The following is an 18,354-nucleotide window of genomic DNA, read 5'->3' as shown; positions in this document are numbered from 1 at the left end:
CCGAAAACAAACTCATTCACAAATATTCTTAAATTCTTTAATTACGTAGTCAAGTTAGATAATCCAATGACATGCTCTGTAGCGATTCTAGTTTTGCCACTTTGTTGAGTATGTCGGGGATCGAGCTGTTTGAGTACTTGTTGAATGAAGCTTTCAAGTACACAAAGATTTTCCAAAAAAATTGCAGGGATAATGCATTTTGTGCTAATTTTTTTTGCACTAGGTATCTTTTTATTTTGAAATTTATGTGTCTTGCAGCATTACTTATGCAAATCAAATCAGGAATAAATGCTGACATTAACATCATTTATTTACATATAAACGCTTTCAATAATGACAATAAACTAAACTAATATTATGACACAGATACAACAACACGTGAAACCATTTTCCATCTCAAGAAGTTGAAAGCAAATAAGGAGGCCACCCAAAGATCGATCCCTTGTATTAACAAGATCCTTGACGAGCTTCGTGCACGAAAGGAAAGTGCGTATAAACCTCATGTTGTTTCTATTGGTCCAATTCACAGTAACAACGAATGTCTGAATGCAAACGAGCCCATCAAATTAAGTTACAGAGATTCCGTTTGTTCTCGAATAAGAGGAGATGAGTACATGTCCAAAACAATGGAACTCTGTAGGAGTGCCATGAAAAAATTGCAAGCCAATGTGGAGAAATGCTATGCAGAGAAGGTGAAATTGATTATAAATAATGAAAAACAGATTTCGCTAGCTGAGATGATGTAGATTGATGGTTGCTTCATACTTGAACTTCTCGACAAGTCTTATTCTATAAAAAAAAAAACAAGTTACTAAAAATAAGCATAGATGTCCCTGTTTTCAGCAGCCTTACGCTGTGTTTGGTTGGGGGATTTGGAGAGGGCATTGGAAAGGGAAAGAGAAAAGGTGTGTGAAACTAGGTGAAATGTAGGTATATTTTATTCACATTTCACCTATTTTTTACATTTCTCTTTCCAAATTCCTCTTCAAATCCCCTAACCAAATACACCATTATGAGGCTCCTCGCTATCAGGCACGACTTACTATTGCTAGAGAGCCAGATTCCCTTATTTGTTCTTGAAAAATTGTTGAGCCTTACCATAGAATGTATCACAAATCATCTCCATAACGTTTCTCTTACTCACTGCGTCCTTTCCTTCTTTGGAAATAATTTTAGTTTCCTCAGAAACAAGGTTGATACTGTTAGGGAAAATATGATTTCCCACAAGTAAATCAATTAATGGGAATAAAAACTAATGCGGAAAAATCAAACCAATAACGACACAAGAATTTTACGTGGTTCTCTCAATGTGAGGTACGTCCATGGGATCAAAATCCGATTCCACTATCAACCAAATAGTTTTCAAATTACAAACGAAACACAAATGATCTCACAAACCACCCTTTGGTGAATTCCAAATAATCACCAATAAACAAGAGGAAAGACCTCACCAAATAGGTGAACAAAAGTCTTCAAAACAGAGTTGTAGAATACCTAAATCAAACTTCACAATGCCTGCCCAAAATACTCATCAAACAAACGGAGCCCTTGAATACCCAAGAATCACACAGCAAGCTAGATATTGGATTACCCAGGAAGCACCGAAACTATGTATCTCGTAGTCGTTGTGCTTTATAACAATTAAACACTATTTCTTGGGCTTTTTATCAAAGCCCTACCTGTTACCATATAGATTATTAAATATCCATTGGGCCTCCAAAAGTTAGGTATAATATATTAAAAATATATTATAACTAACACCAAACCAAATTAAATTCTTTTAATAAACCATTTTGGTCCCATACTCCAATAAGGAGGTATACCCAACAATTCTCCCACTACCGACTTAGGTGGAGACATCAACCATACCCGCTAAAGGTCGACACTTCAAATGTTTGTCCCTTGACAAAGTCTTTGTCAACATATCTGGAATATTATTATTTGCATGAACCTTTTCGAGTTGCAACAATTTCGAATCTAACACATCACGAATCTAATGGTATCTCACATCAATGTGTTTTGATCTCGAATGAAAAGTAGAATTTTTACTCAAATGAATAGCACTTTGACTATCACAATAAAACATATACCTTTCTTGTTTCAAACCCAGCTCTTGCAAAAATTTCTTCAACCATAATTCTTCTTTGCAAGCTTCCGTAATGGCAATAAATTCAGCTTCGATAGTTGAGAGAGCAACACATTTTTGTAATTTAGATTGCCATGCCACAGCTCCCCATGCAAATGTTATCAAATACCCCGAAGTAGATTTCCTAGAATCAACATCATCGGCTATGTCAAAATCCGTGAACCCATCAAGTATTGGCTTACCATCCCCAAAACACAAACACACCTTCGAAGTCCCTCGAAGATATCTTAGAATCCATTTCACTGTTGTCCAATGTTCTTTACCCGGATTAGAGAGAAACTAGCTTACTACACCAACAGTGTGAGCAATATCCGGCCTTATACAAACCATGGTCTACAATAAGGAACCAATCGTTGAAGCATAAAGATTTTTTAGCATCTCTTCCTTGTCTTTCTCACTTGTAGGTCATTGATTCAAACTAAGCTTGAAGTGACCTGCAAGTGGACAACCAACTGGCTTTGCTTTATCCATGTTGAACCTCTCAAGAACTTTTTCAATGTAACTTTCTTGAGACAACCAAATCAGCCCCTTTTTGCGATCATGAACAATTTTCATACCAAGCATTTGCTTTGTCGACCCCAAATCTTTCATAGAAAAAGACTTTCTCAACTCCAATTTCAACCTATTAATCATTGTGTAATCTTGACCCACAATTAACATGTCATCAACATAAAGCAAAAGATAATAAATTTGCCATTCGAAGTTTTTTCACAAACACACAATGATCCGAAGTGGTTTTAGAAAAACCATTATTCATCATGAAAGAGTCAAATTTTTTGTACCATTGCCACGGGGCTTGCTTGAGGCCATACAAACTTTTCTTCAATTTGCAAACAAATTTCTTTTTTCCTTTCTCCACAAAACTTTCCGGTTGCTCTATGTAAATTTCTTCTTCAAGGTCACCATGAAGAAATACAGTCTTCAGATCAAGTTGCTCAACTTCAAGGTTCATATTTGCAGCCATGCCAAGTACAACCTGAATAGAAGAAATCTTCACAACCGGAGAGAAAATCTCGTCAAAGTCAATGCTTTTCTTTTGCCCAAAGCCTTTTACAACAAGACATGCCTTGTACCTCAAATTCTTGCCATCATTCTTCAATTTGAAAACCCACTTATTTTTCAGAATTTTCCTCCTCTTAGGCAACTTCATCAAATCATAAGTGTGATTTTCAAGTAAGGAATTCATCTCCTCTTCCATGGCCATTTTCCAATCATCTTTTTTTGCATACTCAATTGCTTCTTAGTAGCTCTCGAGCTCCCCTTAATCAAAAATCAACACAAATTCATTGGGAGGATACCTTCTCGAAGATTGATGGTCCCTTGTAGATTTCCTCAACTCAAGTTGTGGTTGTAGTTCTTGAGTTGGATGCTCTTCCTCAATTTTTGGCTCAAGTTCATTAGGATTGGTATCATCCTCCACATTTTCAATAGGTGGCTGCACATCTCTCCCATTTTCATCATCCACCGAAGATAAAGGAGATGGATCTATGTCAATAAGATCACTACTTTTTGGCTCCGGTTCATCACCTTTGCCAAAGTCTTCAATTGTTTGGTCTTCAAGAAACACAACATCATGGCTTCAAATGACTTTCTTGTCAACCGGATCCCATAATCTATAACTAAATTCATCACGTCCTTAGCTAAGAAAAATACATTGTCTTGACTTGCTATCAGGCTTGGACCTCTCATCTTTTGGAATGTGAACAAAAACTCGGCAACCAAACACTCTCAAGTGCTCATAAGACACATCTTTGATGATCTAAACTCTTTCAGGAACATCGCCATTCAAAGGATAGGAAGGAGACAAATTGATCACATCAACCGTTGTCTGTATTGCCTCACCCCAAAAGGATCTTGGCAATTTAGCATGTGAAAGTAGACACCTTGTTCTTTCCACAATGGTGCGGTTCATCCTCTCGGCAACGCCATTTTGTTGAGGAGTTTTTTTAACTGTCTTTTGATGCTGAATACCTTGGCTGCGACAATACTCATCAAATGACCCAATATTCACTATCATTGTCTATTCGGATGCACTTCAATTTTTGCCCTGTTTCTTTTTCAACCGTGGCTTGAAAATACTTAAATACATCCAGAACTTGATCTTTAATTTTTAGTATAAAAGCCCAAACTTTCCTTGAATAATCATCAATGAAAGTAACAAAATAAAGTGCACCACTATGTGTTCTAACTTTTAAAGGACCACAAACATCCGAATGAATCAACTCCAAAACATTTTCTTTTCTAGAAACAACATTTTTACGAAAAGAAACTCTATGTTGTTTACTTGCCAAACAATGAGCATAAGTTTTAAGATGTGTACCTTTCAAATCGGGTAGAAGCTCTTTCTTGAACAAAACTTGAAACCCTTTTTTCACTCATGTGCCCAAGCCGCTTGTGCCACAATTCGGTAGAAGTATCATCTTCAAGTGCATTGACGACACGTTTACAAATTTTTCCTTGCATCGAATAAAGTGTATGAGTCTTCTTGCACTTAGCCACCACCAAAGAACCCTTTGTGAGTTTTCATATTCCATCACCCAATTTGTTGTTGTAGCCTTCGTCATCTAGCTTCCCGGTAAAGATCAAATTGAGGCGAATGTCAGGAATATGCCTCACATCTTTAAGCAACAACTTCCAGCCCAAATTTGTTTCTAAGCAAACATCACCCATGCCAACAATCTTGGACAAACCTTCATTACCCATTCGAACATACCCATAATCTCTTTTGGTGTAGGTAGTGAAGAAATCAACTCGAAAAGTCACATGAAAAGAAGCACCATAATCAATCACCCAATTGCTTTCTTGGCCCACTAAATTGATACAATTATCTTCACAAACAACCATGAGATCATCGATAGCAACCGCCGTTATGTCTTCTTGCTTCTTATCTACACTTTTGTCACACATTTTCTCCTTGTTCTTAAGCTTTCAGCATTCTCGCTTCATGTGCCCTTTCTCATGGCAATAACAACACTCAATGTCTTTCTTTGACAAAAGAATCATCTCTTGATTTGTCACGGCGACCATGAGGAGTCTTACTCCTCCCCATTGTTTTGCTTCAGCCTCTCACAACAAATGTTTCTGAATGAAAGAAACCCGCTGATTTTCTTTTAGTTTCTTCATTCAACAAGCTACTAGTGACTTGACTCATTGTGACAACTCCATCGGGCGCCGAATTACGAACCGTCACAACCAAAGTCTCCCAACTTTCAGGTAAAGAACTAAGTAGCATAAAAGCTTATAACTCATCATCAAAAATAATTTTCATAGAATTAAGTTGGTTAACAATATTCTTTATTTCATTCAAATGTTCCAGAATAAGGCTACCATCTTTATATTTTAAATTAACCAACTTTCGGAATAGAAATGCTTTATTTGTGGCTGATTTTCTGTCATAAATTTTTTCCACAAATCACATGCTGAAGTTCTAGTAGCAACATGATGAAACACATTGTCATCAATCTATTGACGGATAACATCAACGGCTTTTCGATAAAGCCTCTTCCAATCATCATCTTTCAAACCCCAGGTTTGCCACTATCACCCATAATGGGTCCATACAATCTTTACAAAATAATAGATCATCCATTTTAATTTTTCACATTACCCAATTGCTTCCATTGAAACTAGACATACGACCCACATTCCCCTCCATTGATTTACCCAAATAAACTATAAACTCTGATACTAGTTGTTAAGCAAAATATATGATTTTCCACAAGTAAATCAATCAATGGGAATAAAAACTAATGCAAAAAAATTAAACCAATAACGACACAAGAATTTTATGTGGTTTCCTCGATGTGAGGTATGTCTACGGGATCGAAATTCTGATTCCACTATCAACCAAATAGTTTTCAAACGATTACAAACGAGACACGAACAGTCTCACAAAACCACCCTTTGGTGAATTTCAAATAATTACAAATAAATAAGAGGAAAGACCTCACCCAATAAATGAACAAAAATTTTCGAAACAGAGTTATAGAAGACCCAAATCAAACTTCTTAATGCCTGCCCAAAATACTCAACAAACAAATGGAGCCTTGAATACCCAAGAATTACACATCAAGCTTGATATTGGATTACCCAGGAAGCACTATCTCATGAAGTAAATAAGAATCAATACTTGGCAGCTAAGAAAAAACCCACCGAAAATCTGTATCTCGTAACCACTGTGCCTCATACCAATTAAACAATAATTCTTGGGCTTTTTATCAAAGCCCTACCTATTACCATATAGATTATTAAATACCCATTGGGCCTCTAAAAGTTAGATATAATCTATTATAACTAACACTAAACCAAATTAAATTTTTTTAATAAACCAATTGGGTCTCATACTCCAATAAGGAAGTGATTATCATATACTCCATCTCTTACACAAGTGCTACCTTCCTTATCATGATCCATGGGAAGGGGAGGAGGATGAAACTGAATTACCTAAATCGGGAAAAAAGAAATTCAGATTCCCATCTGCATCAGACCTTGATTTGGCTGGAGTCAAGTTCGTGGCGGGTACTATAGAAGACATGATCAATGTCAAATTCATTAAACGTCGAGGCCTATTACGTTGGTTCCATAGAGCTGGTTTTGAAATCCCAACTTTATCTATTTTTTATGGCACCGAGCCATTGCTGAGAAACCTCATTGCTTTGAGCAATGTTGTTGTGCTGTTCCGCGTGACATGACGTCATATGGCTTCTTTATGGACACACTCATAAATTCAGCTGAAGATGTTAAGTTGCTTGAAAAGGCTGAAATTTTACATAACTATTTGGGTACCAGCGAAGAGGCCTCGGATCTTTTCAACAACATCTGCAAGGAAGTTGTGCTTAGAAGGTTCTATTTTGAAAAAACATGTGAGGCTGCAGGCAATCACTGTCGGGAACCATGGCCAAGATTTCTGGCATCACTGAAACACGATTACTTTGCTAATCCATGTACAGGCATGGCTGTCTTTGCTGCCATTTTCATCTTCGGGTTCATGATTGTGCAGACAACTTGCTCAGTTCTCGCCTATTACAAATAGTGATTATATCCACATTATGCAGGGGCCACTGTTTGCATATTTTGATTCTAATAATGCTTGGGTGTTTGCTGGTTGTTGGTTCCTTACCAAATTGCTGACTACTCCTTTGTTTTGCTGAAATCATTCTTTTATTTTTCTAGATTGTGTCTTTCAAATAATTGAAGTAATTGAACTTGGCTCGTCTATCTCTTCCTTTATTAATCAATGTCTCAATAATATGTAATCTTATAAACCACCCACAGAATTTGGGTGAATTATGTGATCTTATAAAAGTTAGAATGGCTCTTTGGGTGAAAGTTCACTCGCCTCATATGTTCTTTTCGGTGAATGACTTCATTTACAATCTCAATCAGATTAGTTCTTGTTCTAATAATGGTGGCTGGGTTGGAAGCACCTCTATCCAAGACTAGCTGCTCCCTTTTTAGCTGCCCTCTTAAGACTGTATGAGCCTCTCTTTTTTTGAGGTTACTGTATGAGCCTCTTGAATCTTCAAGATAAAATTACATTTTGAACCTACAATTTTAAAAGTAAGATTCAGTTTTCAAGCCTCAATGTTATTCTAATCAATTAGAATATGTAAGGCAAGATTCTGTCTCATATATTTCCTAAAAATCAACCAATAACATTCTGTCTCATATATTTCCTAAAAACAATTATATCACTTTCACACCATTAGATTTAGAAAGTAAGCATGTATATTATTTTTTTTAAAAAAAAAAATCAATTTATTTAATAAATAGTTTGAAAATTAGTTACTTTCATAAATAGTTTAGATTTTTAAAATATTCAAAATAAATAAAATAAAATAAAATAAAGCAACAACAACAACAACCAAAACTCGACCTTTGAGGGCTGGGAACATATAATTGTTTTTATGTTTTACAATAATAACTATATAACAATAAAACCGACCGGAGAAAAAAAAAAAAAACGAAGTGATGGTGCCATTTGATATGTATGGTGACGATTTATTTTTTATTATTATTTTTATGGTGATGGTTGCTCTTTGTTAATAGAAAGGGAAAATCGGTTTAAGGTCCCTATCCAACTTTTAGTAATGGATTAGGTCCACAATGTGTTCTTTTGTAGCCTAAGGTCCCTCAATGTTATTTTAGAGTGTAAAATACCTGTCTTACCCTTGTTTATAATATACGTTGTTTTGAATTTGGCTGCTAAAGATCATATTGATATTTTGTGGGAGATTACGTGAGGATAAACTTGACGATTCAGATTTTTGTGGAGATTTTCTAGGGTTTTTGTAGGTGTTGAAATCCTGTTCGTTGTTTGTAGGTGTTGAAATCCTGTACGAGTTGAAATCATGTTCGTTGTTTGTAGGTGTTGATCGATCATGTAGGAGTTGAAATCTGGTTCATTGTGTTTGATTTGATTTCATGTGGAGTTGAATTAGATAAGTTTTCAATTTTTGATTTGATTTGATCGTGTAGGTGTTGAATTAGGTTTTTGTTTTTAGTTTTGATCAATGTGAGAGAGACGAACTCAGTGTTGTTGTTTTTGATTTTTGAAGTTAATTTTTCATTATCTGTTATTGATGAATTTTCGATGGAGTTGATTTTGATTTTTGGAGTTGCTTTTTCATTCTCTGTCAACATGGTTATGAGTTGCTTTTTGGTGCTCTATTTTTCTGCATTGTTGTGCTTTGTTTTTTGTTCACTTTGCATTTTTTGTGTAGTGCAGAGAAAATTGTAGGTTTGTTACTATAATTGAACTCAAATCACAGAGAAAATTGTAAGCTTGTAGTGCAGTGAAAATCACAGAGAAAATTGTAAGTAGGCAGAGAAATTTACAGACGTAGCAACAGAGTAGTAAGTGTTTTGTTTTTTTTTTTTTTAAATTTTTTGAATTGAATGTTTTGTGAACATAACAGATCTTCTCTGTGATTTTTTTATGTGCTTGTGTTTAATATATTTTTGTCTCTTGATGTTAATGTGTTTTTGTTTTTGCTATATTGAAAGTGAATATAAGTTCACAAATTTCTCTGGACTTTTCTTTGTAGTCCAGAGAAAATCATATGATTGTATTACAAATTTCTCTGGACTTATATGTTGTGTTTTTATGTGTTTTTATATGTTTGCACTTTTCAAAGTTTTCTGATATGTTTTCTTTGCACTTTTCAATTTTTTTTTTTTTTTTGCACTATTCATGTTTCTGGACTTTTCTTTGTAGTATAGAGAAAATCGTAGGTTTGTTATTATAATCCAATGAAAATGACAGAGAAAATGTTAAGCTTGTAGTTGAGTGAAAATCACCCTTGAAGTTGGTGTCTTGATCTTGATGCTTATTGCTTCTTCAACTTGGACTTGTTTTTTTTGTAGTGTTCTGGTGCTGCTACTGCGTTTTGATCTAAGATCATAAGACGCAGACACAGAGACTTTTGGTTTCTTTTTCGGGGTCTCTGGGGTTGTGCTGCTTCTGCGCTTTGCCATTTCTATAGAATGAAAACATAAACATTAAATCCCAGAGAAAATTACAAGGTAGCAATGATTACAATACAGAGAAAATTACAAGGTAGCAACATAAACATGACAGAGAAAATTACACAACAGAGAAATTTTGAGGAAATGGAGCATTGAACAAAATAAATATGCCAGAGAAAATTAGACACAAGATATAAACATAATGTGGCTAGAGAAAATTATAAATGCTGCCAGAGAAAATTAGACACACAAGTAAGAAGAGTAATTTGGCCAGAGAAAATTATAAATGCCAGAGAAAATTAGCCACACCAATAGAGTAGTAAGCCACAGATAATTTTCTTGAGAAAATAATGAAGAAACATAAACATGCCAGATAAAATTACACAATAGAGAAACACAAATGTAGCAAGCCAGAGAAATTTACAAAAACAAGAACACAAGAAGCTTCAATAAGAAGCCCCAAATGCACAGAAAGCAGTTCAATTTTGACAGTTGGAAGGAAAGCAACCCATCATTAGTTGGAAGCAAAAAAATTCTAGACTTCCAAAGAATTTCTCTGGATTCAACCCAGAGAAAATTCAAATTTCTCTGGTCCAGAATTTCTCTGGAACGATAAAACTCTGATTTGATCAATTTGTCATTGGTTTTGCTGCTGCTGATTCAATCACAATTTCCTGCATAAACAAATTAATAGTTCTTCTATGAGTTTGTGATAGATTTTCTTTAAACTTAATGGTATGAATTTCTCTGGGTTGAATCCAGAGAAAATTCAAATTTCTCTGGATCACTTTAAGCCTTCCTTTACTGCTGTCTCTTCCTCAAGCTTCTTTTTCCAATATTCTTCAAGTAGGGGTCCAAATATTACTTTTCCAGAAACAACTCCAATTCTACTAAACCCAAAAAATCAAAAGACGTTATATTCAACACTCAGAGAAATTTTGAACCTGAAGATGTTATATTCAACACTGGATATATATATATATATATATATATATATATATATATATATATATATATATATATATATATGTGCTGACATTGTATATATATATATATGTATCATATATATATATATATGTTTGCAACCATAGATAAGATAACTAAGAGTGACTGTTTGATTGTGGTTGCAAATGGTCTTAATTGATTAATTATCATATATGTACTAGTCAAGACAGTAAGCAACAGATTATATATATATATATACATCTATCAACTCCACTCCACTCTGTTTGTTTACCCAGAAAATCAAATTTGCCAAACTTAGTGCTTTTGTTTTGCTGAATTTGTTTTTGTACTCGCCGGAAAATACCCAACACCAGTACCAGCATCACAAATGATAATATCCAGTAGACAGGTCAAAAAAATCAACTCATCTGAAGATAAACAGACGTAGGGTATTTTGGTCCAAGAAATTGATAAAATGTGCGGGTATTTTGGTTAGGGACCTGAGGCAGTATTACATTTTTTAATGTCCTTTACGCAAAAAATTGTTATTATTAGGGAGCTTAAAAAAAAAACCCCTAACAGAAATACTGTAGGTTTATAATCTGCATAAATGGACGTCATGTTGAAATGCAAGTTACCTTCAATAAAAAAAATAAGGCTAAATTACACTAACAATGCGTGAGGTTTTTTTTTAATGATAATTCTTTTTTACATTTGAAAAATTATATTTTCCTCCTTGATGTTGTAATCTTATTATAAATTATTCCTTAAATTGCTAATGTCATACTTTAAAATTTTCTAAATGACCATCTTGCCCTCTTTCCTGCCATTTCTTCTTTCTATCATCTGACTACATTCTACGAATTTTTATCATTAAATTCTACTTGAAGCTATTCTTATTGAGTGACAATATACAAACATAAATTTAATATAGAATTTTAAAAAACAATGATATAGTTTAATGGTGGTCTTTCCCTGTAAAACAAAACACTCATAAATATGATTTATATTTACAATAATATAACTATTACAACATTTTTATGGTATTTTTTGTATAAATTTTTATATATAAATATAATTTTTCATTTTATTTCCACCATTATATCTAGATTAGATCAATTTAATTTAGATATATTTAAAAAGTATAAATTTGTACAAAAAATGTTTGTAAAAAATTCATTGAATACAACAAAATAAAATAATGTATTAAATTTTTATATTTTTTTTGTATTTAGTGAATTTTAAAAAATCATAAAATATTATACTTCTTAAGTATATCTAAATTAAATGTATCTAAAAAATACTTAAAATATTAAAAAAATCAGTAAAAACTTTTTTAAAAATATGAAAAATAAAAAAATTTAATTTTTTGTGTGAGTTAAACTAAAGAAGATAATTGTTATTTCTTTTAAAATGACATGAACAAAATATGTGTATTATTTTATTATTTTATATGAATAAAGGTTAAATGGTAAATATATTATTTTAATATGATAGAGAAATAAGTATAATTTTTTAAATATAAAAGAAAAATTTGTATTAAATAAAAATTTTATGGGTGACAGTGTAATTCACCCAAAATATAATAATAAACAAATAAAATTCTGACTACATTTTCTACTGTTAGACACAGGAGGACTATTATATTGTACAATCACCAAAAATATTTACTTCCTGTGGGGCTTTTCGCGTGATGCGATTAGTTGTACTACTTTTTTTAATTATGATAGCCTCACATATATATATATATATATATATATATATACATAGAGATGTTTTAAAAAGTTGGTAAAAAATTAATTTTTTAATTTTTTAATTTTTTTTGGCCTTTTTATGAATAAATAATGTGAGAAGTGATGTGACTTAAAATGAATAAAAAGCTAAAAACTACTTTTTTACCAACTTTTCAAAAGACTCCATAATATAAGAGGTGAAGTAAAGAGCATTACCATCGGGTGCAAGGCTCGTGGATAAGGTAGTCCTTTTTACAAGGGTGTGTTAGGTTCAATTTTTAGGGGCGTGAAATATTAATTTTGTCTAGTTGACTCTTTTTGAAAAATTTGCGTTATATTTCAATCGATACTTGACATCTTCAGTGCATGTAACTGAGTTTCATTAGATATATCAGTGATGAATTCCTTCTTTTAAATTGGATTAAATCTGACCGTCAATCGATTATCCCAAAACTATGATCCGTAGATATTGTAATATCTCACGGAGAAAAAAAAGGTAAATAGCATTTCTCAAAACCCAAAAGTGATGTGAAGCACATTAATAAGGATTATTTTGGAAAGATAGTTATAATCAGCTTTTTGATTAAATCACTGCTGGAAAAATGACTTTTAGCGGCGTTTATATGTTTGAAAAACGCCGCTAATTACTTTAGTGACGCTTAACACCAAACGCCGAGGACGCGACCGTCGCCGTAAGTTTATGACGCTTTAAAAACGTCGTAAAATTAGCTAAATGTGGCAACCAACGCTAACATGACATCACACAGGCATTTAGCGACGTTTCAAAAACGTTGTAATAGCTTTTTGTTTTTTTAAAAAATATATCTATAGTAGCATTTTGAAAAACGCCGCAATAGAATTTTTATTTGATTTTATTTATTTAAACTACTAATTTTGTACCCAATAAAACTTTGTATAGACATTTCTGTGAGATTACTATACCCTCACATCTATAATAGTACCCAATACAACATCATTCAAGAAAAAAATCTAATAAGTTCCATCCCAAAAAACCAAGCAGCCATCTCATGCACAGTTTAACATCATCCAACAGCAATCTAATATAGAAGGCAATTAAAATTGTTTTAAAATACAAATTGACTCTCTCCTGTAGAATATAAGTTCCAGAATAGAGCAACAGATAAATACAAAAATCCCTAGAAAGAACCCCACTAATTCAACAAAATAGAAAGTCAAAGCATCTGTTCTAGAATGAGAATAAACTCACTCAAGTTCTAGATATCCATTGCATAAGTCTTCCAAAGTTAATTCTAATTTCCCAATTGTCTAGACATTGGCTTTCTAAAAAAATTGTGCAAAACATAAACACTAATGTTTTGACATCTATGAACTATACCCAATATAAATTTTTAAAAGACCAATTCCAACAATAACTGATGTCTCAAGGATATTAGCCAACACAAATATTGCAAAGAATAAAAATTAGAGGAGCATCTAGATTCACCAATGCTTGAACAGGTCTGAGCTTCGGTTTCTCTGTTTTCACAGAAATTCCTGAGGTGATGTATTCATGTTTGGCTAGTAGTCACTGAAAGTCATCATTCAGTGCAAGTCCTTGACATAGCAGTGATTCATCCCTACAATAGGCATATGAATAATGAATATACATAGTCACAACAGCATTGGTTGCATATAAAGAGTAAGCTGTAGCATCTACTACATCCAATCCCAAGTCATTTTCTTATTGTACATAACTCTTGTTCATTCATAAATCAGAAACCACAGACAAGTAAATACATACATGCACACCCATCCACACACACACAGAAAAGATATGTTAAAAGGGTATCACTTGGAGACCTACCTGAAAAAAAAAAAAAAAAAAAAAAAAGTATAAAAGGGCATTCCATTTTTTAAAAAAAGTTCCCAGGAATATTTGATTCCAAATTAACCCAACCAATTTGGCAAGCCTCATTCATTGTCTACTCTCTTCTTGCTGGTCATCCTTCATTCTTAAGTAACTACAAAATTTAGTATGAAGTATAATTTTTTTTTCCCTTTATATTATTATTATTATTTTATTTAGAACAAATTTTCTGCCTAACAAATGAATCCATGATACTAATGGGTATTAATAAATCTGGAATTGACCTTATGGGTATTAATAAATTCGAATAATCCCAGCACACACAATGTTTGAGCTGCATAATGAGGAATGAAGATATTAACTGACCAATACAGGGAGAAACAGCTACCTCAAGCCTTTAGAAATAGTATACTTACTTGACTGATAATATTGCACAATACATCCCTCCAAACTCTTGATCCCTCACGTTCCTCCTGCAGAAACATTTAAAGTAATTGTGACATGCAAATTCCATGTAACTCGTACCAACACGCACAAAGAAGGTTAAGAACAAAGTCAAAGATAAATCATAAAAGATTAGAAAGAGAATTTTAATACTCACCCATAAACCATGTGAGGAACAAGATCATTACGGATTGTGTTTGAATCTACTATCGGGTCAAACCGATCCTAAAGTCCAACCATGAAATAAAAGAACTTATCATTGCTCCTGTGACAATATTTCTTTCATGTTCAAGACAGTGAAACATCAACTAAAATCATGGAAGGCCTAGAAAAACGGCAGCTACCAACTGTCCCCAACATTAACTCAGTTGATAAGTGAAAATCTCAATGGCTGAAATCCATAAATTGATGACTGAGGTTTCTTAGAAGCAAGAAATGCTATATAAAATGCAACAATCTTTGCAGAATGCTAGCAATCACTCTATACAAAAACAATATCTAGCTAACTCTTCTCTTCTGTGAGGGCCTATCTTCTATTTTTTCATAGTAAGAATAAATATATGATACAAGAAGTAACAGTAACTACCTGACGTGGCAGTAATTCTGGACCAAGTTCATCCTCGAGTTGAAATAGGTACCGCCTGCATCCAAACATTGACTTCCATGTCTGTAATGGCAAAGGTAAAAACCCGAGTTTCCTCTCTGGAAGGGTGGTTTTGTCCAGGGTTGGAAAGGACCGGGAACAATCTTACATCTGATCCAGTACTTCCCTTCTTACCTTCAAGTTCCACCATTGCTTTCTTAATCACTGGTTTAAATTTTCCAGCCAAATTTTACCGTCCATAATGAGATTATAGAAATAATTGGATCTGTAATAAAGAAAGTTAATGATAAACAGACGATTGGGTCAACTAAGATTTTAGTAGTATACAGAAATCCTACAAGTCTTGGCGTTTATTGTTATGAAAGCACAACAAAACATGTTGTAATTTATAACTATGTCTTTTTAATGAAAGACTAAGTGACTAAAATTAATTTAGTTTTTTTTTAAATTTATAATGTGCTTAATTGAAATACCCATTTCACTTTACAATAAAGAGAATGACTAAAAATTTGAAAAATAGGAGCATATTTTTACTCATCCTTTGTAATGGTGACAAAGGAGAATGGGGTATATATATACCGTGTCTTCTCTCCACATCCATCAAGGAAGTTAATGCTGTGCCACCCATTGTCCATTCTTCAACTGGAGCATTCAAATTTCCCACCTACAACCAAAATCAAGGTATTCAGATGAAGTATCAAAGCATTTCGAAGATATGATCCTTATTGTCGGTGGACAAGTTAGAAAAAAGTTTTAATGCAAATGGGATGATATTGCAACAAAAAGAACGAAAGAAAGAATTTGCAAGAAAAAAACATGATACAAGAAAATAAAAGATAGAAACACAAACTGAGGAAATCAGTCCGGTCTTTCCAGAATGGAGGAGAGCCCCGGCAGCATAACCCAATGAATAGCAGTAATTGGAGTCAAAATTTGAAGGCAAACCACATCTACCCTCATAACTGAAAAATGAAAATTGTGTTACAAAAGAACTAAACATACAGTCCACACTCTCTCATTTGTGAGAATCAAATCCAAGAGAGTCAAACAAAAGAAGGAAGTTTTTACCCAAAAAAGTGGGATTGCCCTTGGAACTGATGCTTATATGCACCAGCTGTCTTTCTGCTCTCCAATTCAGTTTCCACCTTTTGAATAAGCATTTTTTCTGTTTCTATCCTGGCAACCTAAACATATAATTGCAATAATAAAAGATGTAAACTTAAATATACATCACAAGATACCAATAATAAAAGACGAAAACTATCCGTTTTGAATAGCTAGAGGCAGAAAATACATTGATAAGCAGATTAAATACCTGTACATTCCCATGCGGACCTCTTTCGAGGAGTAGTTGTTCCTGAATTGCTTGGGGTAAAAAATCAAAAAGCTGCTGAGATTGGCTTCTAAGTTTTTTCTTCCAAGTACCAGCCTCATCCACAGTATCATGGGCGAGGATTTCATTAAGCTCTGCAATAAGTTGTTGCACCTGCAGATCATAAACCATGATGAAAAAGTGATTCAGTATATTTAAAGCACAACCAAAGTAGGGCTTACTTACACCATCAAAATAACAGTGGACATCATATGTAACAGTTGACAAAATGATGGCCAGGGCAAAATCAAATCCAGTGCTAGATGTTCATTTATGAGCAATGATCACCGTATCACCTGATGATTGTTTGTATGACTAGTTTAGTCCCCATTGGATGTGGGTCTGGAAGAGATAAATTGAGTCCTAACCTAACCTTTCTCATAATTTGCACAAATTAGTTGCCCTCAAGTTCGAACCCACAGCCTTGAGGTTAATAATTATTGAATATCTATTTGATCTGGATACAATCAGCTAAGCCAAACTGCCACTAAACCCATTGACTAATGACACTATTGAAACAAGGGTAATGGCTGGCATCCTTCAGTAACAGTAGCAAGAATTTTAAATAAAGTAGTCAGCCTCATATTGCGAACTAGAGGAACAACTCATCAAATGAAGTAGGTCGGTAACACGACATGTAATTTCATCAACGAATTAGAAAGAATATAAGAAAATACTATCTCCACATGTAACCCAATATTTTTTAAATTTATTTATTTATTTATTTTTATAAATAAGCAACTTTATTGAAAGCGCATCAAGACGATGCAAAAGAATACAAAAAGACAGGAGATAGCACCAATAGTAATGATGCCTTATACTCAACACTATCTATACACAGATCTCAATTCACAACAAATGAAGCAGAATGGCATAGCATCCATGCTCGAAACGACTGAACAAAGGTTTTCCCTGTACAAGACTGAACAAAGAATATAGTATCAATGATAAACTTCAGCAAAAATTTAAAGAAATGATTTAGGAAGATTTTCCTCTATTTATAAGTTAAAAAAATTCAAAGAACAATCCTGAATACATGTTTACAAGTAATGACATTGAATATATAGCAAAAATACAATTGCAAAAGCTAAAATATACCTATCTTCTTTGACAAATGTATAAGTATCTTCAATCTACCAGAAAATACCACTACAAAAAATACACAAATAACAAAATAAAAAACCACAGCAAATCACCATCTAACCAGCAATCGAATGCAAAGATGGGAGTTAAAGCTCCACAATCTTGTGCTAATAGACAATGAAAGCCACAAACCCCCAATTTTGTCACAAAATTTGTCAACAGAACCAAAAACATTCTGAGAGAGAGATTGAGAGATCGAGAGAGAGGGAGATAGAGATAGAAACAGAGACAGAGATCGAGAGATCGAGAGATCGAGAGAGAGAGAGAGAGAGAGAGAGAAGAATCGACAAAACTGAGATTGGATTGAAATCAAAATCCTGCAGATGGTTAGTAGACGATGCAGATGCAGAGGCCGATGGTGGTGGCGGTGGCGGTGGCGGTGGCGGTGGCGATGGCGGTGGAGCTTCGAAATCAAAATCATTTTGAGATTGGATCGACTGAATGATAAATCACCGAGCTGAAGAAGGTTGAATCGAGTTGAAGGGTTTAGAGAGAGAGAGAGAATCGGTTTCTCTGAGACTCTAGGGTTTCTCAGATTCAAATAAGTGAGTGAGAGATTTGAGGGTTTGAACAGAGAAAGAGAGAAACACTGTTAACACATTTGAAGGCGGTTTTCAAACGACTTCATTACTTTAAACGACACCGTTTTAATTAAAATAAAATGTCACATTT

At 33.7% G+C, this 18,354-nt stretch overlaps 1 protein-coding gene across 6 annotated transcripts; it reads right to left on the bottom strand.

The window, feature by feature from the left end:
* Window positions 1–13,334: 13,334 nt before the first annotated feature.
* LOC145801065 (pyrophosphate--fructose 6-phosphate 1-phosphotransferase subunit beta-like) lies at window positions 13,335–16,957 on the bottom strand. Of its 6 annotated transcripts, none has more exons than XM_082891276.1 (8): window positions 16,483–16,957; window positions 16,236–16,351; window positions 16,018–16,129; window positions 15,747–15,831; window positions 15,150–15,432; window positions 14,721–14,828; window positions 14,536–14,592; window positions 13,335–13,889 (listed from the first exon to the last, which is right to left on the bottom strand). In XM_082891276.1, exons 1-5 carry the CDS (start codon window positions 16,669–16,671, stop codon window positions 15,377–15,379), a joined length of 558 nt encoding a protein of 185 aa, XP_082747402.1. In that variant the 5' UTR covers window positions 16,672–16,957; the 3' UTR covers window positions 13,335–13,889; window positions 14,536–14,592; window positions 14,721–14,828; window positions 15,150–15,376. The 6 variants fall into 6 exon arrangements, with proteins under 6 accessions (XP_082747402.1, XP_082747400.1, XP_082747399.1 ...); XM_082891274.1 differs by having other exon boundaries at window positions 14,721–14,788; XM_082891273.1 differs by having other exon boundaries at window positions 15,150–15,371.
* Between the last annotated feature and the right edge of the window lie 1,397 nt (window positions 16,958–18,354).

This window comes from Camellia sinensis, chromosome 10 (assembly GCF_055761805.1).
Source record: "Camellia sinensis isolate YWXY chromosome 10, ASM5576180v1, whole genome shotgun sequence".
In the NCBI taxonomy this organism is placed as follows: Eukaryota; Viridiplantae; Streptophyta; class Magnoliopsida; order Ericales; family Theaceae; genus Camellia; species Camellia sinensis.
Note: the sequence above shows the minus strand (reverse complement) of the source record. Positions and strands in the feature narration are given on the sequence as shown.

Coding starts and splice junctions, on each gene's coding strand:
- LOC145801065 (XM_082891273.1), bottom strand. CDS start 16,671: ATGGTTTATGATCTGCAGGTGCAACAACTTATTGCAGAGCTTAATGAA. Junction 16,352..16,482: donor GTCCGCATGGGAATGTACAG/GTATTTAATCTG, acceptor TTATATGTTTAG/GTTGCCAGGATAGAAACAGA. Junction 15,372..15,746: donor GGATGTGGAGAGAAGACACG/GTATATATATAC, acceptor AATTTAAACCAG/TGATTAAGAAAGCAATGGTG.